Genomic DNA, 22,138 nt, shown 5'->3' with positions numbered 1-22,138 from the left:
TTATAAAGCACTATAAACTGGATTCCTTCTCCAGGTCCAGAACAGGCTTTGCTAGGACCCTTCTGCAGGGGCATCTGGAGTCTTGGTTTATTGGTCTCCCTTTTTGTAATTTTTTCCCCTAAACTGTGGTAATCTACCCATATTGCTCAGGCTACAGCAACAGTAATCTATGGTCAAAGATAGGAGAGTTGTGTAAGTGAAACTTACCATATCAGTACATGTTCTAATAGATCACTGTTGCAGTACCTTCCCCTCCCCCTAGCTCCCTTTTCCTTGCTTATATTTTTGGTGTTGCCAGAATGTGGATTTGACCACTCTTTTTTTATATAGTTACTGTCTGGTTTGTTTCCTAGCACTGATCTTCAGAGTTCTTGCCTCCATCCTGGGGTGGGGGGATGGGGGACACTCAAGCTTTTCACACCCCAACTCTTTTTTTAAGGAGCTCTGCTCAAACTTGTGACAGTTGTAGCATGTGGAAGCATAGCTTTGAGAAACTTGCCAGTTACATTTGGGCTAAGACTCTTGCAGCATAGGCATCTGCAGCAGTGATCTATTAGAACACCTACTGTTATAGTAAGTTTAAATTGTACAGTTGTACTTTCCTTGTCAACTTATCCTTCTGAATATTAAATTGTAAGGCTCATATATCAAAATTTCTGCTTGCTTCACTTGAAAATATAAGAAATTTAACTGCTAACTTACTTCCCAAAAATCATTGTCAGGGAAACTCAAAAAGACAGGGGAAGCCTCCCAAAGCCAAGGACAGTCTAAAAAGGCAGACTGACTATATGTCCCTTCAGGTGTTTCTCTTTTTTCATCCTTTCATCCCATTAAATCTATCCCAAAAACTAGGTTTTCATTTTCCTGTTTGGCATCAGGTAAGTTCAGACAAGTGCTTTCTGAGACTCATTCAGTAAGGCTACATTTGGCAGTAGGAGTCTCTTCTTCCTTTGTAGGGACTTCTTCCTCATCTGTCAAACCAAATATCTGTGCTTTCCTCAGAACAAATGCTGTCTCTAGGGGTCATAGAACCAGTTGCCCCAGAACAAACAGTGAAAGGATTTTATTCAATTATCTTTCTGATGGCAAAGAAAGAATGAATGTGGAAACCAGCCTTAGACCTTTCTTTTCTAAACCTTCACATCAAAGTACTCAAGTTCAAGATGCTGTCCGTTCAATTTCTGGTCTCATTTCACCTCTCAGATTTTATTTTTGCTTTTTGGGGTTTTTTTATATCTCTTGATTTAAAAGATACTTATCATACATCCATTTCTCAAAGACTTCAGATGTTTCTTAAGATTTTCTGTATCAGGCTTACATTTTCAGTTCTCTCATACCCTTAGGGTTATGTACAGCTCCAAGGATGTTTACAAAGTGTCTGGTGCCAGTAGTACCTCATTGCAGATTGCAAGACATTCACATTTCTGTATTTAGACAACTGTCTTATAATTGCAAACTCTTTTTCAAATTGTCTCAAACCTTTTGCTTAGGGAAGAACCTCTTTCTCAGTCGAGTTCGAGGTGAAAATACAGAAATTTTCTTTCCTTCCTTCTCTCGGGACAATGTTTCTGTGATACCTTCTGAATACATCCATCATGAAGGGTTTTTGTTCCTCAGGACAATGTAAATCTTTTCAAGGATTATTTTCTAATTCTCTCCAACCAGTCTTTGACATCAGCCAGGAATATCTCAGGAGTCTGGGTTTCATGAACTCTACAGTTCTCATGATTCCTCTGACTAGACTTCACATGAAAAAAAAATCAATGGTTCCTTAGATCTGTTTGTATTCAGCATCAGTGTCCCCTATTGTTCAGATCCCAGTCTTGCGGTTTGCTAGTGGGTACACTAGTTATCTCTCAACCCAGGTCTCCCCTTCTCCCTTTCATCTTCTACTCAGTCTGTAACCACAGATGCCTCAGACGTTGCCTGTGGATTTGTTTCCAAGGGGGTGAAAGTTTAAGATCTGTGGAGCAAGCAGGGCAGACTAAAACACATCAATGTCAAAGAAATTATGACATTAATAAATGATGTCATCAGGTCTCTAAACAATCTTTTGACTCCAGGCTTTCTGCTAGGAATCACAGACAACACCACTGTCATGCATTATATAAACAAATGGGGAACAATAGCATACCCCCTTTGCTGATTAGCAATGGTAGCCTAGGACTTAGCAGCTCTTCACAATCAATCCCTTCTGGCTAACTATATCCCATCAGAGCAAAACATTTTTGCATTCAAGTTGAGTAGGACTAGGACAGGCCCTCTTGAACAGAAGCTAAATCCACAGGGGAGGGGGTCTTCCAGAAATTGATCCAACTGTGAGGGAACTCCTTAAATAGATCTGCTTGCCTCCATTCACAACAGAGTTAAAGAAATTCTTCTTCAGGATTCCTTGCAAGCAGGCCTGAAAGACAAATGCCTTCTCATTTCCATGGGTGAAAGTGTTCCAGTATGCTTTTCCACCTTTCCACTGATAACCAGGATCTTTCCAAAAATATAGATGGTCTCAAAAAGCACTGTGATAATTTCCTTTTGGCCCAGGCAACAGTGGTTCTCCCTTCTTTAGAAAATGGCCAAGGACAGTTACTACAAGATTCCTCAAAGAATCAGGACCCCTTTGAGATGCCTCTGATTGTGCAATATGTGTATTAGATATTATCCTCTGGATGTTTTTACTCTTCTATAAAGGTTCACTTTTCAGCCATTTCTGCTTGTCTAACCTTAAATTCCCCCCTTTCTACTCGACCTCAAGTTGAACAGTTTTTGAATGGGGTACTGCATACCATCAACCTATAAAACAGGTGTCTCTTTCTTGGGATCTCAGTTTTGTTCTAGAGTAACTTACACTTGTTCCATTTAAACCAGCTCATAAGACTGAAGTTCTTAACTTGAAAAACAGTCTTGCTCATTGTTCTGGCTTTTGCTAGAATAGCAGTTGAGTTACAAGCTCTTATGATGAGGTTGCTTTATCCTAGTTTTATAAGGATAGGGTATCTTTAAGAAATAAACCTTCATTTATGCCCAGAGTGGTTTCAGAGTTCATCTTGAGCTGAGCTATTCATCTCACCATCTTCTTTTCAGATCCCAAAAATGGGAGAAAGGATTTTATATACTCTGGGTGTCTAGAGGCAAAGCAGATGATTCACTGACATGATTAAAACCTTCAGGAACCTGAATCAACTGTTTATTCTTTTGAGTGTAAAAAATGGACAATCAGTGTCAAAGCAGACAGTTTGTAAATAACTGTCCCATGATACTGTTTGTGTTACTTACACGATAACAAGTCACTTCCATGCAAAGTCAGGGTCCAGTCTAGTAGGGCTTTAGCTTTTTCTGTGGCTTTTTGGAAAGGATTGGACTCTAGAAACATTCTAGAGGCAGAAATTTGGTCCTTTTTGCTTGTGCATAACATTATAAATGTGATTCTATTTCCAAATCCAGAGCAGGTTTTCTAGGACTATTCTCCAGAGGCCCTGAACTATGACCTTTCCTCCCTTTCTTTCAAAGCTCTAGAACACTATCCATATAGCTTAGGCTACTATAACTGAGATCTAATGATGAACATTGTTTAGTTGCGTAAGTTAACAGTGGATAGTCAGATGATATTCAAATAGATCATTCTTGCAGTAGGAACACCTTCCCAGCATCTTCCTATTTTATGCCTTTTTTTTTTGCCAGGATGTAGATATTTTTTATTTTACCATTATTTTCTAGCATATGCTTAAAACACAGGGCTCTAGCCTCCTTTACTTTGAGGCAAGAAACCTCTGAAGGTTTGTTGACCTAATCACTGACTTTACACTGCTCTTCTCGAGCTGTTCATTGGTTAGAGTGGATGGTGGGTGCCCTAGAGTTTTGGAAGCATGCCAGTTTTCATATCACTCATAGAATATAACCCATTTACTTCAGACTACTGAAACAGTGATCTGTTCAAACATCTACTGTTAATGGTAGGTAAATTTATACAGCTCTGAATTCTTCCTACTCATGAACGTTAGAGAGTTCCTGCTGGACAAATATGCTGGCTCACTGTGTATGGTAGATGCTGGGCACAAGCTTGCTCGGATAGCGAATGGTACCATTGACACCACCCAAAATGTGCAGTGTTGTCAATGGTACAGAGATCTGAGGGGGCACCACCCAACATGCTTCACCAGTGGGAGGCAGAGATTCATAAGAGCAAGTCTAAAATTTGCTATAAGAAGTTTTTTTCTGTAGTTTTGTTTTCTACTGTCTTGACAGTTGTACATGTACACTTAAGTGCACATATATTGCTTTCCAGTAGCACAGGAGTGACAGCCAAATACTGTTGGGTGTATCAGAAGGAGGAAAGCCTCTCCTGGCAATGGTGTGTGTATCACATCCCTGGCAATCCACTTTACAACTACAATTGCATCTGTAGCATAAGTGTATAATCATTTTTGTTCCCATTGTGCTGTCCTGCTACAGGTCCATTTGTGGAAGCGGAAAAGATGAAGCTGCAGTTACCTTAGGCTGTGCAAGCTAAAATCTCTGGTACTACATCACCAGTAGTCACCAGGTCTTCCTTTTATATTGGGCGAAAGGTTCCTCTAACAGAGGTGACCAGAAGGAGTCAATGATGGCAACATATCTGCTTCTTGAGTAGCATAAGGATTGTTCTTCAGAAAGGAACTGGAGGGTCCCTCTGGCTTTCCAGCCTCAGCTGAAAAGGCTGGTTGCTGAGGTGTCAGCAACTGGATGCCCTCCCTGGCAATATGAAGTGCCTACTGGTATGGCTTATGGAGTTACATGACTGGTAGGCCCATTCATCATTACACCAGCAACCAGGCCATAACATCAGCTACCCAGGTGAATGATACATGGGTTTGTTTCCCTCTGGGTTGACCTGGCATCCCGCCATACCACAACCCTGTTTTAGCTCCATCCTAGTGTTTTTCCTCACTTATGTGTCACTCACTTTCCTTGTTCATTGTCCAACCAACCTTATCACCACTTGACCACTCTCTGTATGTCTACCAGTCTTCACTCTCCTCTCCAATTTTTGTGTGCATACAAACCCTACCTGTCTGAGTCTGTGTTATGTCTGTCTGCATCTGCTACCTGCCTTTCTCTCTAAATCCAGTCCACAACTGTACCTCACTACCTTCCCCACCTACCCTTTCTTTATAAAGCTTATAAAAGGAAATCTTTCCCTACAAAAGAATTACCTTACATTCCCCCAAATCTCTTATAACTTATGGTTATGTTTTTCTGTTTCCCTGTGCTTGCTTTTCTCACCTTCCCTACTTTATTATCTATCCCCTTCCACTCCACACACTTTCCCCATATATCCATATATATATATATATATATATATATTGGTCTATGTTCTTTAATCGAAAGTACCGTTCATAGAAACGTACTTCCACAAACTGACTTCCGCGAAAGTGCATTTTGTCGAAAATGCACTTTCGCAGACACATAAAAAAAGCTAAACATAAAAAAAAAAACAACACAGTAAACACTAATATGCAAGGGGGCAAGCACCCCCTGCACCCCCCACACCCCTCCTACTTTAATATTCTCACTCCGAGATCGCACTACAGTGGGGAAAAGGGAATATTCTCTTATCCCCACTGTACTACGATCTCAGCAAGAGTTTTCTTAGTTGTACATCAACAGTATATGTTGATGTACAACTAAAGGTACATACTAAAGGCATGTTTTTTTTTCTTTGTTTTCTTTAGCGAAAGTGCATTTTCGACAAAATGCACTTTTGCTAAAGTAATTTTTCCATAATACGGAAGAACCGTACTGTCGACAAAACAACAAGGACATTATATATATATATATATATATATATATATATATATATATATATATATATATATATACAAAAATGAACAGGGATAGTGCTTTGCTGTTAATACCCACAATGGTCTGTCTGGTGGTTGCTGTGCTGCTCTATTGATGTCATATGAGTGCAAGATGCTACAATCCACTGCTGTGTCCTGAAAATATAAGTATTATCTACACTGTATTGCACTTCGTGAATTGACTTGCTGCTGTTTTACTATTTCTTTTTATCTGCTGCACTTTTGAACTGTGTTTGTGTTGTGCCTTTGCTTCTGTACCTCGTTTGCACTGTTTTTAAGGAATTGTAGCATAGGCTAGACTCAGAGCTGTTGATTCTAGCTTTGTTTGTCTGCACTAGAGTTTCCTTAACCAGCCAACTTACATTAGAAAGATGCCCGCACCTTGTGGCAGAAACATATAGCAGGGACTGTTTTGAGTTAGAGTTTGCTGGGAGAAGACTCTGGGCATCTTTCATTGGTAGATGGGCTTCTTTTTAGTTTGTGTGAAGTGCACCATCATCCACTAGCACACAGCAGTGGACACCATTGGCAGTTATAGACACAAACTTATTTCTTAGCTAATTTTCCCTTAGAAAAATGCTTGTTCTCCATCGGAGGTTATGAGCGATTGTGCTTCACAGTTAAGAGGAGCAATCAATGTAACTTCTGAGGTATAAACCAAAGTCTCACTCACTAGACCTTCTTTACCCGACTCCTTCACCTGTCCATCTATCTAACCTGTATTTCCCCTCTCCCCATCTCTGATCACATTAATATATCCCCCATTTCTTATCACATTAATCTACCTAGCATTATGGATGAACAGCTTCCCACAATTTCTAAAGCCAGCCTGGTTGATATGGACATCCTGAGGCAATGTAGCAATTGCCTCATGTACACTGACAACCCACTTCTCCTAGTTCACACAAATTCAATATGTGAGAGATGCATCTATATTAAGAACGTAGAATTTAGGCCGTCTCACTCACCAGTCAGTACATCTGACACTAAGTGGGTTGTCACTACAAACATCTTACCCCCTGTGCCAAACAAACCAACAAGACACAAACCTACATATGCGGAGGTCCTTACCAGAAGCTTACCTGAACATCAGTGACCTCCCAAACACAAGCACACTTCACAGAAAATGTCACCTGCATAACATAATACACATAATATCTCAACACTAGTGTCTCATTAGACAAGTCCCTAAGGCATAACGTAAAGCCAAATATCTCAGTCATAGGTGATTCCATTGTGAGACACACAGCTGTTCCACTCACCAGCTTGGATAAGGAAAAGGTCACGGTCAGTTGTCTGTCAGGTACCAGGATCCGGGTTCCTATCACATAGTCGAACTTTTACAAGTTCGAACCACATATGGTCGAGACCATATCTTCGAATTTGTAAAAAGTTTGAATGTGTGAATGGAAATCTCCATAAGCGGAGGTTTCCATTCACTTCAATGTGGTGCGATCTCAGAGTTGGTATATTTAAGTAGCAGGAGGTGTGGGGGGAGGGGCGCAGTCACACATGTGGAGGGTGCAGGGGGGCTTGCCCCCCTGCATACAACAATTAATTTTTTTGTCCATTGTATTTTTATTTTTTTATCGGTAGTCGAAGTTCTGTAACTTCGAACTTAATGGTTCGACCATTAGGTGTTCAGAGTTACGGAACTTCAACTATCTGATATAGACCCCAGGATCCACCACATCACACATGCACTCAAGTCTCTCAACAACAGGTTTTGTTATGACTTTGCCATAGTCCATATTAGTGTGAACGACTTGAGACATACCTCACTGGACTATATGAAGAGAGACATGACCAAGCTCTCGGATTATGTGCCTCAGGCAGGTATGTCCCTAGCCTTAAGCAGCATTTACCTTCACCCAGGATGATGCCAGAATACAAACAAAAAATGATTGACTTTAACAACTGGCAAAGTTTCTGGTGTCATTCTAAGGGGATCCAGTATCTGTCAGCCTGGGATGATATGGTCGACAGACATCGATGCCTTTCCAGAAATGGTCTTCATCTGTCATCCCTGGGATTTCAGTTACAGGCTAAGGCTCTTGCCACCCCCATAGTGCCTTTTTTAGGCAATGTCACAGGAACAAAATTCCTGATGTAGAAATACCCTCTAAATACAAAGTTAAGGTTATGCTGCCAAACTTAGCAGTCTAAACCTGAAACTGCACTCACTGGAAGTAGTCCTCACCTTGAAAGATGCTGACATTTATGCAGTACAGAGACCTTGGTAAAACCTGTGGAGAGCACCCCAGCCATACCAGGTTGCATTTCCTTTCACACATTCAGACCACAAACCGAAGGAGTGAAAACTAAAGGAGGTGGTATATCCTTATTCATTAAGGATAAACACACCTCTATACTGGTTACAAAGCACAATTCCCTGGAATTACACCAGATGCAATTGACTGTTGGGAAGAGCCCCCTTCAAGGCATTGCCAGCTATAGGATCAGGACGTCCATTCAGCCTACTTGGCTCTACTTGAATCAATCGGGATTCAACCAATCACCCTGGTTTTGGGCGGCTTTAATTACTCAATCATTGACTGAGTAAATTATGTGTCCTAACTCACTTGCCCAAAGGTTCCTGGATTTCGTTAACTCCAATGTCCTGGATCAGCTGGTTGATGCCCTCACAAGGGGCTCAAATATCCTGGATCTGGTGCTCACCAACATGGGGAAACCAGTGCACCACCCCCAGTGTGCGTCCCTCCCTGGTAAGATCTGATCACAAATCAATCTCGCTAGAAGTAACTATAACACCAGACCCCCAGACCCACTCCCTAGCAGCAACTAGACTAAAAAACATTTCCAAAGCCAATTACAACTTCTTAAGAGACAGCATAATTAGCCCCACACACACACACACACACACACACAAGTGGAATGGACACCTATGCTGTTATACGCCAATGCTCTATAAGAACATCTGCACAAATGTATAGACTCTGTCATACTTGAGAGGACCAAAGTAAGATCTTCCAAGAAGAACAAACCTGCCTGGTGGACATCTACCATCAATAGGCTATACAATAAGAGGAAGAAATTGCTGTCTAAGAGTAGGAAGCAATGGTCTCAAAACTGGAAACACTCCCTCCTCAACTTAAACAAGGTCATCTAAAGCTAACTATGAGTCCAAATTGGCTTCCCAAACTAAGGATAGCCATAAGGCATTCTTTAATTATATCCATACCCTCAAAGGTAAGTCCCAGATTTGTGCAGAACTTATAGTTAATGGCACTACATTTACAGAGCCTGTAGATATAGCAAACCTGTTGGCTGACAGGTTCAGTAAAAACTTCCCTCCCTTGTCCCCCCAACTCATACCCCAAAGAATCCCTTACACCTGTCCACCACCTAGTATCTCTAGGGAGCAGGTCTTAAGCGCCCTCTCCAAGGTCAAATAACACAGCCTCTATGGGACCAGATATCATCCCAGGCTGCATTCTACATGAGTTAAAAGAGGAATTAGCAATGCCCTTGGGTACTCTTTTCAATCACAACCTTAGCACTGGCATCATCCCAACAAAACTGAAAATAGCGACCATCATCGCCTTGCACAAAGGGGGTGCATCCACTGGCCTCAGGAACTATAGCCCCTTTAGCTTGACCAGCCTCATCTGCAAGGCCATGGAGCAAATTATCATGGACCTCATTAACAAAGATATAGGAAATCTCCAAATGCTTGATCCACCCAGTTTGGCTTTGTCAAGGGGAGATCATGCCTGTTAAACTTAGTGGACTTCTTTGAGCCAGTCACTAAAGCCTTAGACAAGGGTAAATATGTGCATACAACCTACCTGGACTTAGCCAAGGCCTTTAACATAATTTCACACTTAGGCATCATTGACAAACTCACCCAGTTGGGTATCAACCCTTATATTGTCAAGTGGGTTGCAAAACTGCCTCACTAATAGAACTCATACAATCAAAATAGGGGGCTCCACCTTCTCCAGCTGACCTGTAACCAGTGGTATTCCACAGGGATCAGTTCTGGGGCCCCTACTTTTTGGAATCTACTTCTCTGAAGTCCAGAATAAAACTTACAGTCTGTGGCTGACAGAATTTGCTGATGACTGCAAACTGGGAGTGGTCATTGAGTCCCCCAAAGATGTCAACACCCTGCAAGAGGGACTTATGCAGACTGATGACTGGTGCCAAAGTCATGGCATTAAACTTAATGCAAAAAATGCATTATCATCCCATTAAGCAAGAGTGATGTGTCTGCAAATGACCACATCAATAATAATACCCTAAGTATGCAGTCAGTGGTGAGAGACCTGGGCACACATCTTGACAGCAACCTTGTCTTTGATCACCATGTCTCCACAGTGGTAAGAAGGGCATTTTACATTGCTCATCTCATAAGTAAGGGCATTGCCTCCCCAAAAAAGGAGGTTATGACTCTCCTGTACTCCTATCTTATCAGGCCAATAATAGAGTATAACACCCCCTTTGGTGTATACCTTTCCAAGCACTTGCAGCAATTGGAGAGACCCAAAGGTTCCTTACAAAGAAAATTAAAGGTCTTCAGCACCTGACATATGTGGCCAGACTGAAATCACTGTCACTTTACTCTGTGTCATACAGACTTCTCAGAGGTGACCTGTGGCTTGCATATAAAGCAATCTCAGACACTGCCTTAATGGAAATTCTACACATTCATAAGTTTAATGGCACACGGGTCAGTCTGTCTAGGGACCTCAACCTGGTATGCGACATCAACAGAACCTGGTGGAGGGACAGAGGTTTGTCTCCCAGAGGATACCTCACCTTTGGAACAGGCTTTCAATTCATATTAAGCACAGCCCCTCTTTGACCATATTTAAGCATAATTTGGATGACTGGATGGGTAACCAGATATTCACCCCGGGGCTTCTACCTGTGCCTCTCTTGGACAGAGGCAATAGGTGCTGATATTAGTGTCTGATTCAGACACTCCTGAGAACAACGGTTAAACTTGGCTGGGCTTGTAAGGGCCCTAGGGCCGTTAGCCTAGTAACCTCCTATGATCCTATGAAGTGCTACATTGATCATGTGGGTATGCAGTGACACAGCCATGTTAGCCTGCCTATCATTGCAACATGCATCATGTGCATTGTACAGCAATCCAGTGCTGTTTATCTCATTATCTGCATACCTCCCTTTAATTGTGCTGTCCTCTGCTCAGACTGCCATTGCTGTTCAGTATGGAAGATGAGTCAGATTAGATATCTGGCTTTTTGCAGCGTGAACTCCTCAAAACCTTACAGCTGTAGTCCTGTGAAGCACTTGTCTGTGAATCCCAGATATTTTTTCTAAACACAGTTCTACATTTGTGGTGCAAAAAGTCACACTTTTGTATACCACTTTCTATCAGTGCTCTCCCATCCATATTATAAAATCAGACTAATAATTCCAAAACTGGAATACTAACTGGGAAAGGTGACTGAAAAAGCAGGGATCAAGGAAAAGATTTTGGTGTGGTAATACCAGATGAAGTGAAGCACTCAGTAACACTCAGAAAGCTATAGCTTAGATTAGAATCTGCAAGGTTATATCATTAGAGGAAGACACTCCAGAAACAAATATGTTTTACTACCCCTGTTTAGCTACTTGGTCAGGCCACATTTTTTTTTTTTTTTTGTTTTGTTTTTCTTTTTTTTTAGTTTTGATGCCTGTGTTGTTCAGGAAAGGTGTAAAGCCTCTACCAAAGAAGTAAAGGGAATGGAGAACAATGGCTTTATTTTATTTTATTTGCATTTGTTTACCGAGATAGTCCACTGGGCCATTATGAGCCCATTTTCAGTGGAGGTCCGGGGAGAAAAGCTCCATAAGTAACAAGAAACATAGCAAGAACAATACATAAAGTAAATACATCACAATCAGTGAATACATTACAAGAGAATATATAGCAAAGGTAACATATTTAATACTGGTGGTTTTGCTGGATTAGTGACAAAATGACAAAAGAGTCAACACATTGCATAGAAATGTATGACAGTAGAAACAGTGAGGTTTACACATGACATTGGTATAGATATCTCTGACAGCAGAAAATGGCAAAGTTTACACTTGGAATTAAAATGTATTATATTTTAAATATGAATGTCAGCATTATGTAGAGGCAGTTGGGTTTTGAGAGAATGAGACAAGGTGTAGGTGCAATTCCAGATGGAAGATAAGAAGTTTCTTAGGGAAGTTCTGAAAGTGTCAGGATTTTGAGTAATTCTAATAGTTAAAGGTAGGGCATTCCATGGCTAACAAACCAAACATGAGTGTAGAGGTTGGCCAGCAGGCAGGTTTGTTTTTTGTACCAGCAAAAGGTGCTGATTCTTGGATCTGATAGACCTATTTGGTTGGTAGAAACTGAATATCTGACTATGAGCAGGACAGTCTGATGGTTTAAAGATTATTTTGTGTGCAGTTGTTAGTTACAGGTAGGAGAGGTAGTTCAAGCCAGTTGAGAGAGAGTGAAGAGCAGTACAGTGGTGGGTTAAATGTTTGGTGTTAATAGTGAATTTGGCAGTTTTGTTATAACAAATCTTGAGTTTAGTTTTTAGGGAGGATGGGAGATTACTAAGTAGTGGTGCACTATATGGTAGGGATGGTAGTAGGTAAGTGGAAGTTAGAACTTGTTTTGTGGAGGGGCTTATGCTTATATAGGATGCCTAGCTTTTGCTGAGGTTTTCTGATACTATGATGTATAAGTCAAATTTCAGGTGTTCATCTATAATCACGTCTAGTAATTTTGTATGGGTAATAACCTCAATGTTGTATCTTTCGGCTTTTCCCGGTTAGGGGTCGCCACAGCGGAAGTCCGGTCCACTAATGATTGGCAGCTGATTTTTACGTACTGAGTTGCCAGCCCTGATGTACAGCCTTCAATGAAGGTACGCCCATTCACGCATGTCTCCACACAGAAGATGCTGTAGCTGAGAATCGAACAGGACAACGTCTTACTATGAGGCGACAACGCTACCGCAGCACCACCACCACAGTACTATGGGTAATAACCTCAATAACTCTGTTAATTTGTGATAGTACAGTAAACTGGGCTTTGTTTAAGGTGATTGTCTTCTTAGGGATGAAGAGAATGAGCTTGGTTTTGCTAGAGTTAAGAGAAAGGTGATTATACATCCAGGACTCAGTGGAGGTAAAGGTCAGTAAAAAGCTGAGATCCCTTATAAGATCCTCCAAAGCTAGCTATAAAAACAAAATCGCCACTGATTCTAGGGACAACCATAAAGCATTCTATAGCTATGTCAAGAATCTCAATGGCAACACCCAGATCTCCTCTGAGTTACAGCACAATGCCATGAAAATTACAGAACAAACTGATATTGCCAACATCCTGGCAGATAGGTTCAGTGCTAACTTTACCCTCCTCTCACCCCCTAAAGGGTCCATATCTGTACAGGAAGAATGCAGAGTCCCTGTAATCACAACTACACAGGTAAAAGCTGCACTCTCTAAAGCCAAAAACACAGCATCCATGGGAAGGGACAACATCACAGGCTGCGTTTTACATGAACTTCAGAACAAACTGGCTCCCCACCTAAGCACCATGTTCAATCATAGCCTCACATTAGGCTTTGTGCCCACTGAATGGTGCACAGTAACAGTTATCCCACTCCACAAAGGGGGAGCCACCACTGATCCCGGGAACTATTGCCCTATTAGCCTGATGAGCCTGGTCTGTAAGGCCATGGAACGTATCATCATGGAACCCATAAATAAAGACATTGGTAACCTCCAAACTCTGGACCCCACCCAGTTCAGGTTTGTGAAAGACAGATCGTGCCTCCTGAACCTGATCGACTTCTTTGAGGCAGTCATCAAAGCTGTAGATGAGGGTAAGGTGGTTCACACAGTCTATCTTGTCCTCGCCAAGGCTTTTGACACCATGCCCCATTCTGGAATTATAGCTAAACTCACTAAACTACATATAAATTCCTACATCACAAGATGGGTTGCCAACTGGCTCACTGACAGAACCCACACTCCAAATCTGACTTCAAACAAGTGACAAGTGGAGTGCCACAGAGTTCAGTCTTGGAACCTCTCCTGTTTGGTATCTACTTCTCTGAAGTACAGGCTAACACAGAAGGCCTTTGGCTAATGAAGTTCGCAGATGACTGCAAACTAAGAGCCATATTCGATTCCCCCAAATGATGTGGACATCCTACAGAAGGGCCTCACTGAGACAGATGCCTAGTGTCAGAGCCATGGCTTCAAGCTCAATGCCAAAAAGTGCAGTGTCACCCCCTTTGGTAAAAACTCTGTACCCATGAACTACCACATAGGCGGCAGTCTAGTTAATGCCGAATGTGTGATAAGAGACCTTGGGACCCAGGTGATAATCACATTGCCACAGTAGTCAAGAAATCCTTCTATGTGGCACAGCTCATCACAAAAGGGTTCTCATCCAGGAAAAAAGAGGTCATTGTTCCCCTCTACTCGACACTCATTAGACCCATTATAGAGTACAACGCCGCTTTTGGAATGTACCTCACAAAACATCTGCAGCAGCTGTAAAGGCCACAGAAGTACCTCACAAAGAGGATTACTGGTCTCAAACAGATGCCCTACACTGACCGTCTCAAAAAACTCCAGCTTTACTCTGTAGCATATCGCCTACTCCGAGATGATCTCTCCCTAACATATAAAGCTATGTCAAACCCAGAGCTGCTGGTCATGCTACACCTAAAGAAATCCCAATCCCTCCATGATACATGCTGTAAGGACCTAAACCTTGTCACCAGAATAAACAGGACATGCTGGAGGGATAGATTCCTGTCCCAGAGACTTCCCATACTGTGGTACAAGCTACCCATCTATGTCAAGCAAAGTTTCTTATTAGCACTCTTCAAAAAAATATTGATGAGTGGATGGGAAATAGAAAATACACCCCGGGGATCACTTCTGTGGCTCTGCTCGTCAGAGGCACAGGCAAATAACTTTCTTGGGTGGCGTAAGCCAGGGAACCATGTTGGTTAGGCTTACTTAGGCCCTTAGCCTAGTACCTACCTATGAACCTATGAACCTATGAGTTATTTGTTGTAGATCTAGAATCGGAGGTGTATAGAATTGTTGAATCATCTGCATAGTGAGCCTTGACCTAGTGAAGAGTGAAAACTATTAATAAAAATGCTGAGTAAGAGGTGTCCTAATACTGAACCTTGGGGGTTGTTTATCAACTAAGTAACTTGGGAACCAGTTAAGAGAGGAAGGGGAAAGGACAGTTTTAGAAAGTTGGTTTAGAAGTAAAGGGTAGAGACAGTATAAAAAGCTTTTGAAAAGTCTAGGACTAGAGAGGAGACAATTATACCAGTCTCGGGCTCTGTTGATTGTGTCTATAAAGGATATGAGGGCAGTTGTAGTCCTGTGTTCTGGCCTAAAACCGTGCTGCATGCGAGATAGAATTTGGTTGTGAAGAAGAAAATTTAGAATTTGAATGTGAATAAATTTTTCCAAAATCTTACAGCTAGAAGAGAGAATGGCAATAGGTCTGAAGTCTGAGATCAGAATTATTGCCTCCTTTATGAATAGGAAGACTATATGATTTTTTTCCAGATTGTAGGGACATAAGATTCTTGAATGGACCTCTTTAGAAGAATGGCAACAGGGTAGGCAATAGGTTCAGCTGCTAACTTTAGGAATTGTGTAGGTAGGTTGTCAGGAGCATTAGTGCAAGATTTGAGCTTAAGAAATAATCTTTTTACTGTGGAGGTTGGAATGGGTATAAAAGTGAACTTAGGTGTAGAATGAGAAGAATGGGAGGCTATGGTAGAAGTGGAGCATGAGGATACTTTTAATGGAGTAGCAGGGTTAGTGCAGCTATGACTTTGGGGAAGAGAAGCAATGATGTGTGCTATAGCACTGATAAAGTTAGAATTAAAGAGAGTGGCTATTTCTTATGATGTTTTGTCAGGATGAGGCATGGGTTGCTCTTTGTGCCTGGATTTAGTAGCGATATAATTGAATTCCAGAATTGCTTTGGGTGTAACTTATAATCATTCTGAAATTTTAGACAGTAGCCATTTTTGTCTTTGTTGACTAGTCTTTTTACCTGGTTTTGAAGCTGTTTGAATTTCAACAGGTCTGGAAGGGTTTTTATTAGCTAAACATTGTTTCCAGCTCTTGTCTCTGATATTCATGATTTTTTAGTAGCCTTAGTCAGCCATGGGGCATGATTTACTTTGATCCACTTTAGACGAAAAGGACCAAGGCTATTTAGTGTATTTAGAAATATTGAGGTGGAGTAATCAACTGCATCATGTAGAGGAAGAGTTTTTAGCATGTACCAGTTTATCTTTTCTAGAGTATCTGTGAAGTTCAATGGGGTAGGATTTTGTTAGTTGCCTTATTAGTTTGTACTGATGTGGCGTTTGAAATGAGGGGGCATTACAGTGTAAGCAAAGGCAAGGAGTTGGTCACTGAGGGGGTTTGGGAGAGCACCGGCAGAAAAGATTTTGTTGGGGTCATTGACTAGAATCCAATCTAAGGTGCAGCCACAGCTATTGTTTTTATTGGGTTTGGTTGGGGAAATGATAAGTGATAAACTGAGTAAAATTGATATTTAAAGATGGAATGTTGGGGCAAATGTCTAGCCAGTTGATATTTACATCACCCAGGACAATGGTTTCATTGTTGATATTGTTGGAAATCCAGGTGAGAATTTCCTCCAGTAAGGGAATGTTGTTACCTGGGGGTATGTAAAGGACTATGATACATAATTGTTTTCACTTGTTCATTTTTAGGAAGGAAATAAGAACTTTAACACTGACAAATGTTGGTACGGAATTTGTATCTAGAACTATACTATAGGAGGAAGTAAAAAGAGTAGTGCAACACCACCTCCCCTTTTGTGGGGTCTGTCAGATCTTATGAGAGCTTTGAGTGGAGGTTATGAGTTCTAAGTTTATTTTCACTTGAGACTTGGTAAAAAATAAGATGCACACTGTGGATGCACATGATGCTTAGAAAAACTTATAGCACAGGGCTCAAGGCAAAAGAAAAAGCAGGGATGAAGATCATGCCTACTACCTTAAGGATACCATAGGAAATATGTATGCATTTAGAAATGTGGATACATAGATGACTTACTGTTCATTTGTAAAGGTAGGGAAGAAGAATTTTTAGAATTTATGTTTTCACTTAATAATAATCCGCATGATCTAAAATTCACTTGGAGTATAGATAGACATAGTATTCCATTTTTAGATGTATTTTTTTATGTTGATGCTAAGCAGAGGATTCAGTACAGACCATTCAGGAAACCCACAGCTGTTAATAACTTCTTATATGCCACTAGTATGCACCCTCCCCACCTAACTGAGTCATTTACATGTGTTGAATTTAAAAGGATTTGTAATAATACCTCTGAATTAAGGTATAAAGAAAATTGTTCAAATGAAGTACATGATAGATTACGAACCAGAGGTTATGATAAGAGGGTACTCCAGAAGCCAAGGGCTAAGATCTTAGAGGAGATGGGAGGCCATACTAGGTTGTCACGGGAATACTGTAGGAGAGATGTCATGAAGAAGAATGATGGTGGCGAAAGATTGTTTTTCATCACCAGACATTCTGAATTTTCCCCCATTTTGGAAAGGATGGTAAGGCAGGCCTGGGAAATTGTTAGTGAAGACAATTCTATTGTTTTTTTTGTTGCCAAAACATTGTTTTTTCTTATGGGAGATACAGTAATCTTAAAGAATTGTTGAACCAAAGAAATTTGAACCATGGAGGTTATGATATGGTGGACAGAAAAATAGGCACTTATCATTGTGGAAATTGTTCAGTGTGTAACCAGGTTAGGAATTTACATGGAGCAAAATTAATGGGAAGCTTTACATGGCTAATGAATTTTATAATTGTAACAGTTATGGGGTGATTTATGTGATAGGTTGTGGGTGTCATCCCACATGCTGGTATGTTGGACAAACAACCGGGAAGGTTAAAGTCCAAATTCTGGAACACTTAGGTGATGTTAGGAGGCAAAAGTTAGAAAGCTCAGTAGCTACCCATTTTTTGTCTAAACGTAAGGGTTCATACAGTAGTTTGTTCTTCAGTGTTTTAGCACAACCAAATGGCAACAGGAGGAATTTTAAAAGAGAATTAAATAGACTTGAGAGTAGGCTGATTATTAATTACCATACATTGTTTCCTAATGGAATGAATTTAGAGAATAATTTGACTGTTTAAAAATAGGAAATATGTATGCATTTAGAAATGTGGAAAATATTTGTATAAAAAAACAAGTTTTAAAAAAATGTGTAGTATCATGTTCACAAATTTGTACATTTGGCTAAGTGCAACTACTCAAAGTCCATGAATATTTGTAAAATGGGTTCTTAATTAGTTAATTAATTAATTGGTACTTGATGTGTGTGTGTGTGTGTGTGTGTGTGTGTGTGTGTGTGTGTGTGTGTGTGTGTGTGTGTGTGTGTGTGTGTGTGTGCGCGCGTGTGTGTGTGTGTGTGTATGTAGTGATGGAATTGCATTAGAGGAGTATTCCAGGAGAAGGCGAAAGGCCGAGGTACCAGAACTGTGAAGTGTGTTAATAAAAGAAACAATTCTGTCTTTGGAGTGGTCTTCCTTCCTTCTAGGATTTTGTGTCTTCTGGAGTTGCTTTTTGTGGATGTGTATTGGATACTGTGTTCAACCTACACATCAGAAAGTGCATTTTTCACAAGAAAGAGTACAAAATAAATGGAATAGGTTACTTGAGAGTTTACTGAGCTATATGATGACAGAGTCCTTCTGAAGGTTCTAAGCTGGTGGTGGGCTCTGAAGAAAGCATGCAGTGGAGTTGATTTTAAGACACAAGCTACACTCACAGGGTAAGCTAGATAGACCTTACAGTTATAGAAAGCAGTTTATTGGTGTGTATAGTGCACAGTGACACTGAGACTCAAAATGTTACCATACTTAGTGCTGGTTTCTTTAATCAAATGTGTCCAAGGCAAGCCTGTAAAGAAAACGAGCTATAATAGTTGACACTGCATTGCATTTAAATGTATTGCATACTGCATGGAAACCTGCAATATATTTATTGTAATATATAATCTCACAGCAAATAAAATTATTGTCATGGTGTATTTCCACAGATTAAATAACCTTTTGTCTCCTATAAATGAAACGCCTACTCCTAAAGAAAAGCAACAGAAAGCATTCACGTTTGAAACCAAGGGCTTTAATACAAAGAGTAGCAATGAACCTTCAGTGCAGTTATTTTCAGAAAGGGCAAGACCAAAAAGTTCCACCGGGATTTATTCAGCTGGGACAGAAAAATCAGGTACTTTAATAGTAAAAGCTCACACAATCAGTGACTTTTTGTTTGCGCTGTTAAAAGTTTTATAAATAAATGCATACTTAACCATGCATTTTGAGCATTTGTGTGTTTATCTCTCGCCACCTGTAAATAATAAAATAGCTTGACATGCATCTGTAAATAATAAAACATGAAATTGTACACATTAAATGGTTTTAAAACATTCTTGTTGCATGTTGTAATGTATGATGTCAACAGGTAAATGCTTTTATAGCACTTAGAAGAAATTAAGAGTTATTTGCACATATATGAGTGGTTTATAGCATTTACCAATCTGTGGTTCAAGAGTTGGCTAAATGTATGATGAAAGTCTGCTACTCAATGACAACACTGAAAAAACTTGGATTTCTACAAATACTGTTGTTGCATCAGAAAGATATATTTTTTGGATAAAATAATTATAACTGGCTCCAAGGTTTGCTGAACTTTTCAACAGTAGGTTTTATTAAGGGCGAAGACTTCAGTGTTGTGTGAAAATATGTCTTTCACTTTTACTGCAGTCATTTAGCTGTCAAAAAAAATCTACATAAACTAAGTTATGATACATCTCTGGAGATCAGGATATGCATATATACATTTTTATCAATCCCCACAGGTACCAATACACAATTCATTACTCCTACTTAATCAGCCCACACAACTCTATATAACATCAGTATAAAAATAATAGTGAAAGCAAACCTAATACTCCATAGGTATACTTTCATGATCATTCACTTTCATTTATGTGGAGGACTCCCCCTCCCTCTTTTGACACATGCCACCTTACTTATGTGACCAAAGAGAAAACACTAAGGAAATGGCTACAGTTGATTGCATAAGGTTTGTTCAGCTGTAACAACAACTGATGTAGTCTGACAACATGCAGTCTGTTGTACGTGTCGATCAGCTGTATAAAATCAATGGTAACCAATATATGCATGTGTGCATATGTGTGTGCATTATATATATCTACACATTAGTGTGTATGTGTATGGGTGTACCAGAAAATGTCTAAATACATAAATGTCAAAGCCATTAATGTTGACACAAAGTAGTCAGAAAAAAATGGTATTTAGCTGTGCATGCTCTGAGACAAAATGTCAAATCATACAATTACAAAATAATTTTTTTTGCAGGGGGCAAGGCCCTACCCCACGCCCTCTTCCTCACACCCCCTGCTAATTATATATATATATTCTGACTCTGAGATTGCATAGGACCAGGGAATGGGCATAGTCCCCAAACCCAGTTTTACCGTGATCCCACACAACTGTTGACCATTTTTTTTGTGTACCAAATTATGTTAACAAAACAGATGCCTAGGCAATGCCTCCTATATACATACATACATACATACCCACACACACACACACACACACACACACACACACACACACACACACACACACACACACACAGATATATATGTGTGTGTGTGTGTGTGTGTGTGTGTGTGTGTGTGTGTGTGTGTGTGTGTGTGTGTGTTCATGTATGTATGGGTCTATGGCCTGTAATCAAAGAGCATAATCATCACAGCACAACCCATTAACAAAAAAATGATCAACTTCCTAAGCTACTGAAAAAACTAAAAACAACTATGAAAGTAACAGCAAGTTCCACCCTGCACCTCCACCATTCCTGCAGCTCTCGATATCCTAACCCTGAAATTGCACAGCAGAGAAGATAAGGGAAAACTTCCTTAATTCACTGTTCCTGAATTCCACTTCTGCTGCTGCAACAATCATAAAAGATGGGACCTTAGAATGCATATTACACACAATGTTTTTGCAGATACATCCTTCCAGTTCCTTGTAGCTCTAAGTCTGTGGCCTAATGGTTAAGGTGTTTGCCTTACAAACACAAGGTGTGAGGTTTGAGTCTCACAAGGGATAATTGGCTAGGCTTAAAATGGCTCACAAGGGCAGTTAGCTTAGTACTAATCTATGAACAGTGTGCAGTACAAAACAGCACTGGTAGCAGCTATACACAAGAGTAATCCAAAAACATCATGTGTGAGAAATGCAAGTGCTGGAGACCATCATGGCAGACTGATTCAGAGACTTATAAAATAATGATGCTTCACACCTGCAGTCACCTATTTTTAATGCCATGATTTATGGATTACGTGACGGGAGTCATGCTAGTCATAGTAGCAGCAATAGCTTAACAACATGTGCTGGTAGCACCATCAGAACTAATGCTGGCAGTTTTGTGATCAAGCCTACCTGCACCAACAAAATGATGCTGGTGGCTACTTGCATATCAGCACCTGATAGAAAAGCAGTTGATTGATCACTTCAGAGTCATCAGGGGACCTAGCTGATTTGTGTTGTTAACAAGTGGAATCAAGGAGAAATGTGAGGTATGCTCATTCCTGTGAAAACAAAGGCATATGTAGTATTGACCATCCTAGGTGCAGGACCTTCCAGTGAACTATGGGGTCACATTAGATATATTTCAGGCTTATGCCATTCTTATAAATACTTAACCAGTTCCTTGACATTCTGCTGCAACATGTGGAGGTAGATATCTGGCAAGAACACTGGTGGAGAGACCCAAGTCTATGTATGTATTCTATGAGACTTCACATTTTCCTGAGGTCCTAGACATCATAGATTGTGTCCATGCTGGTACCTGATCCAGAGTGTCACAGATGCAAGAATAAGAAAGGCTACAACTCACTGAACTGCCAGATAGCTTGTAATTCCTAGGACATTACCTACAATATCTCTGTGCGACACCCAGGTAGTTCATGTGATTCATACATATTGCACATGTCTAACATATGCCCTCAAGCCATGGATGAGAGCATGCTCAACCATTCACTACGCACAGACAATAGCAGAAGTATTATGGCCCATGCCAAAACAAGAAACACCGTGAAAAGAGTCTTTACACTTCTGAGTGGCACATTCTGGTGTTTAAATACCTCTGGTAGGGCAGAATAACATAGCCAGAAAATATGCAGAAAAATGTTTATACCATGTGCCAT

The 22,138-nt window shown here is 40.4% G+C and overlaps 1 protein-coding gene across 1 annotated transcript in view; it reads left to right on the top strand.

Moving 5' to 3' along the window:
* CFAP92 (cilia and flagella associated protein 92 (putative)) overlaps nt 1-22,138 on the top strand; it is a 1,173,156-nt gene that overhangs the window by 470,956 nt on the left and 680,062 nt on the right. Inside the window, exon 7 of the mRNA XM_044078084.1 lies at nt 18,941-19,128. Within this exon, the coding sequence (XP_043934019.1) occupies nt 18,941-19,128 (188 nt within the window). The remainder of the gene's footprint in view (nt 1-18,940; nt 19,129-22,138) is intronic.

Source organism: Protopterus annectens, chromosome 7.part0, assembly GCF_019279795.1.
Source record: "Protopterus annectens isolate FY-2018-M chromosome 7.part0, PAN1.0, whole genome shotgun sequence".
NCBI lineage: Eukaryota > Metazoa > Chordata > Ceratodontiformes > Protopteridae > Protopterus > Protopterus annectens.
The sequence above is the reverse complement of the archived record's forward strand: the minus strand, read 5'-3'. Positions and strand labels throughout refer to the sequence as shown.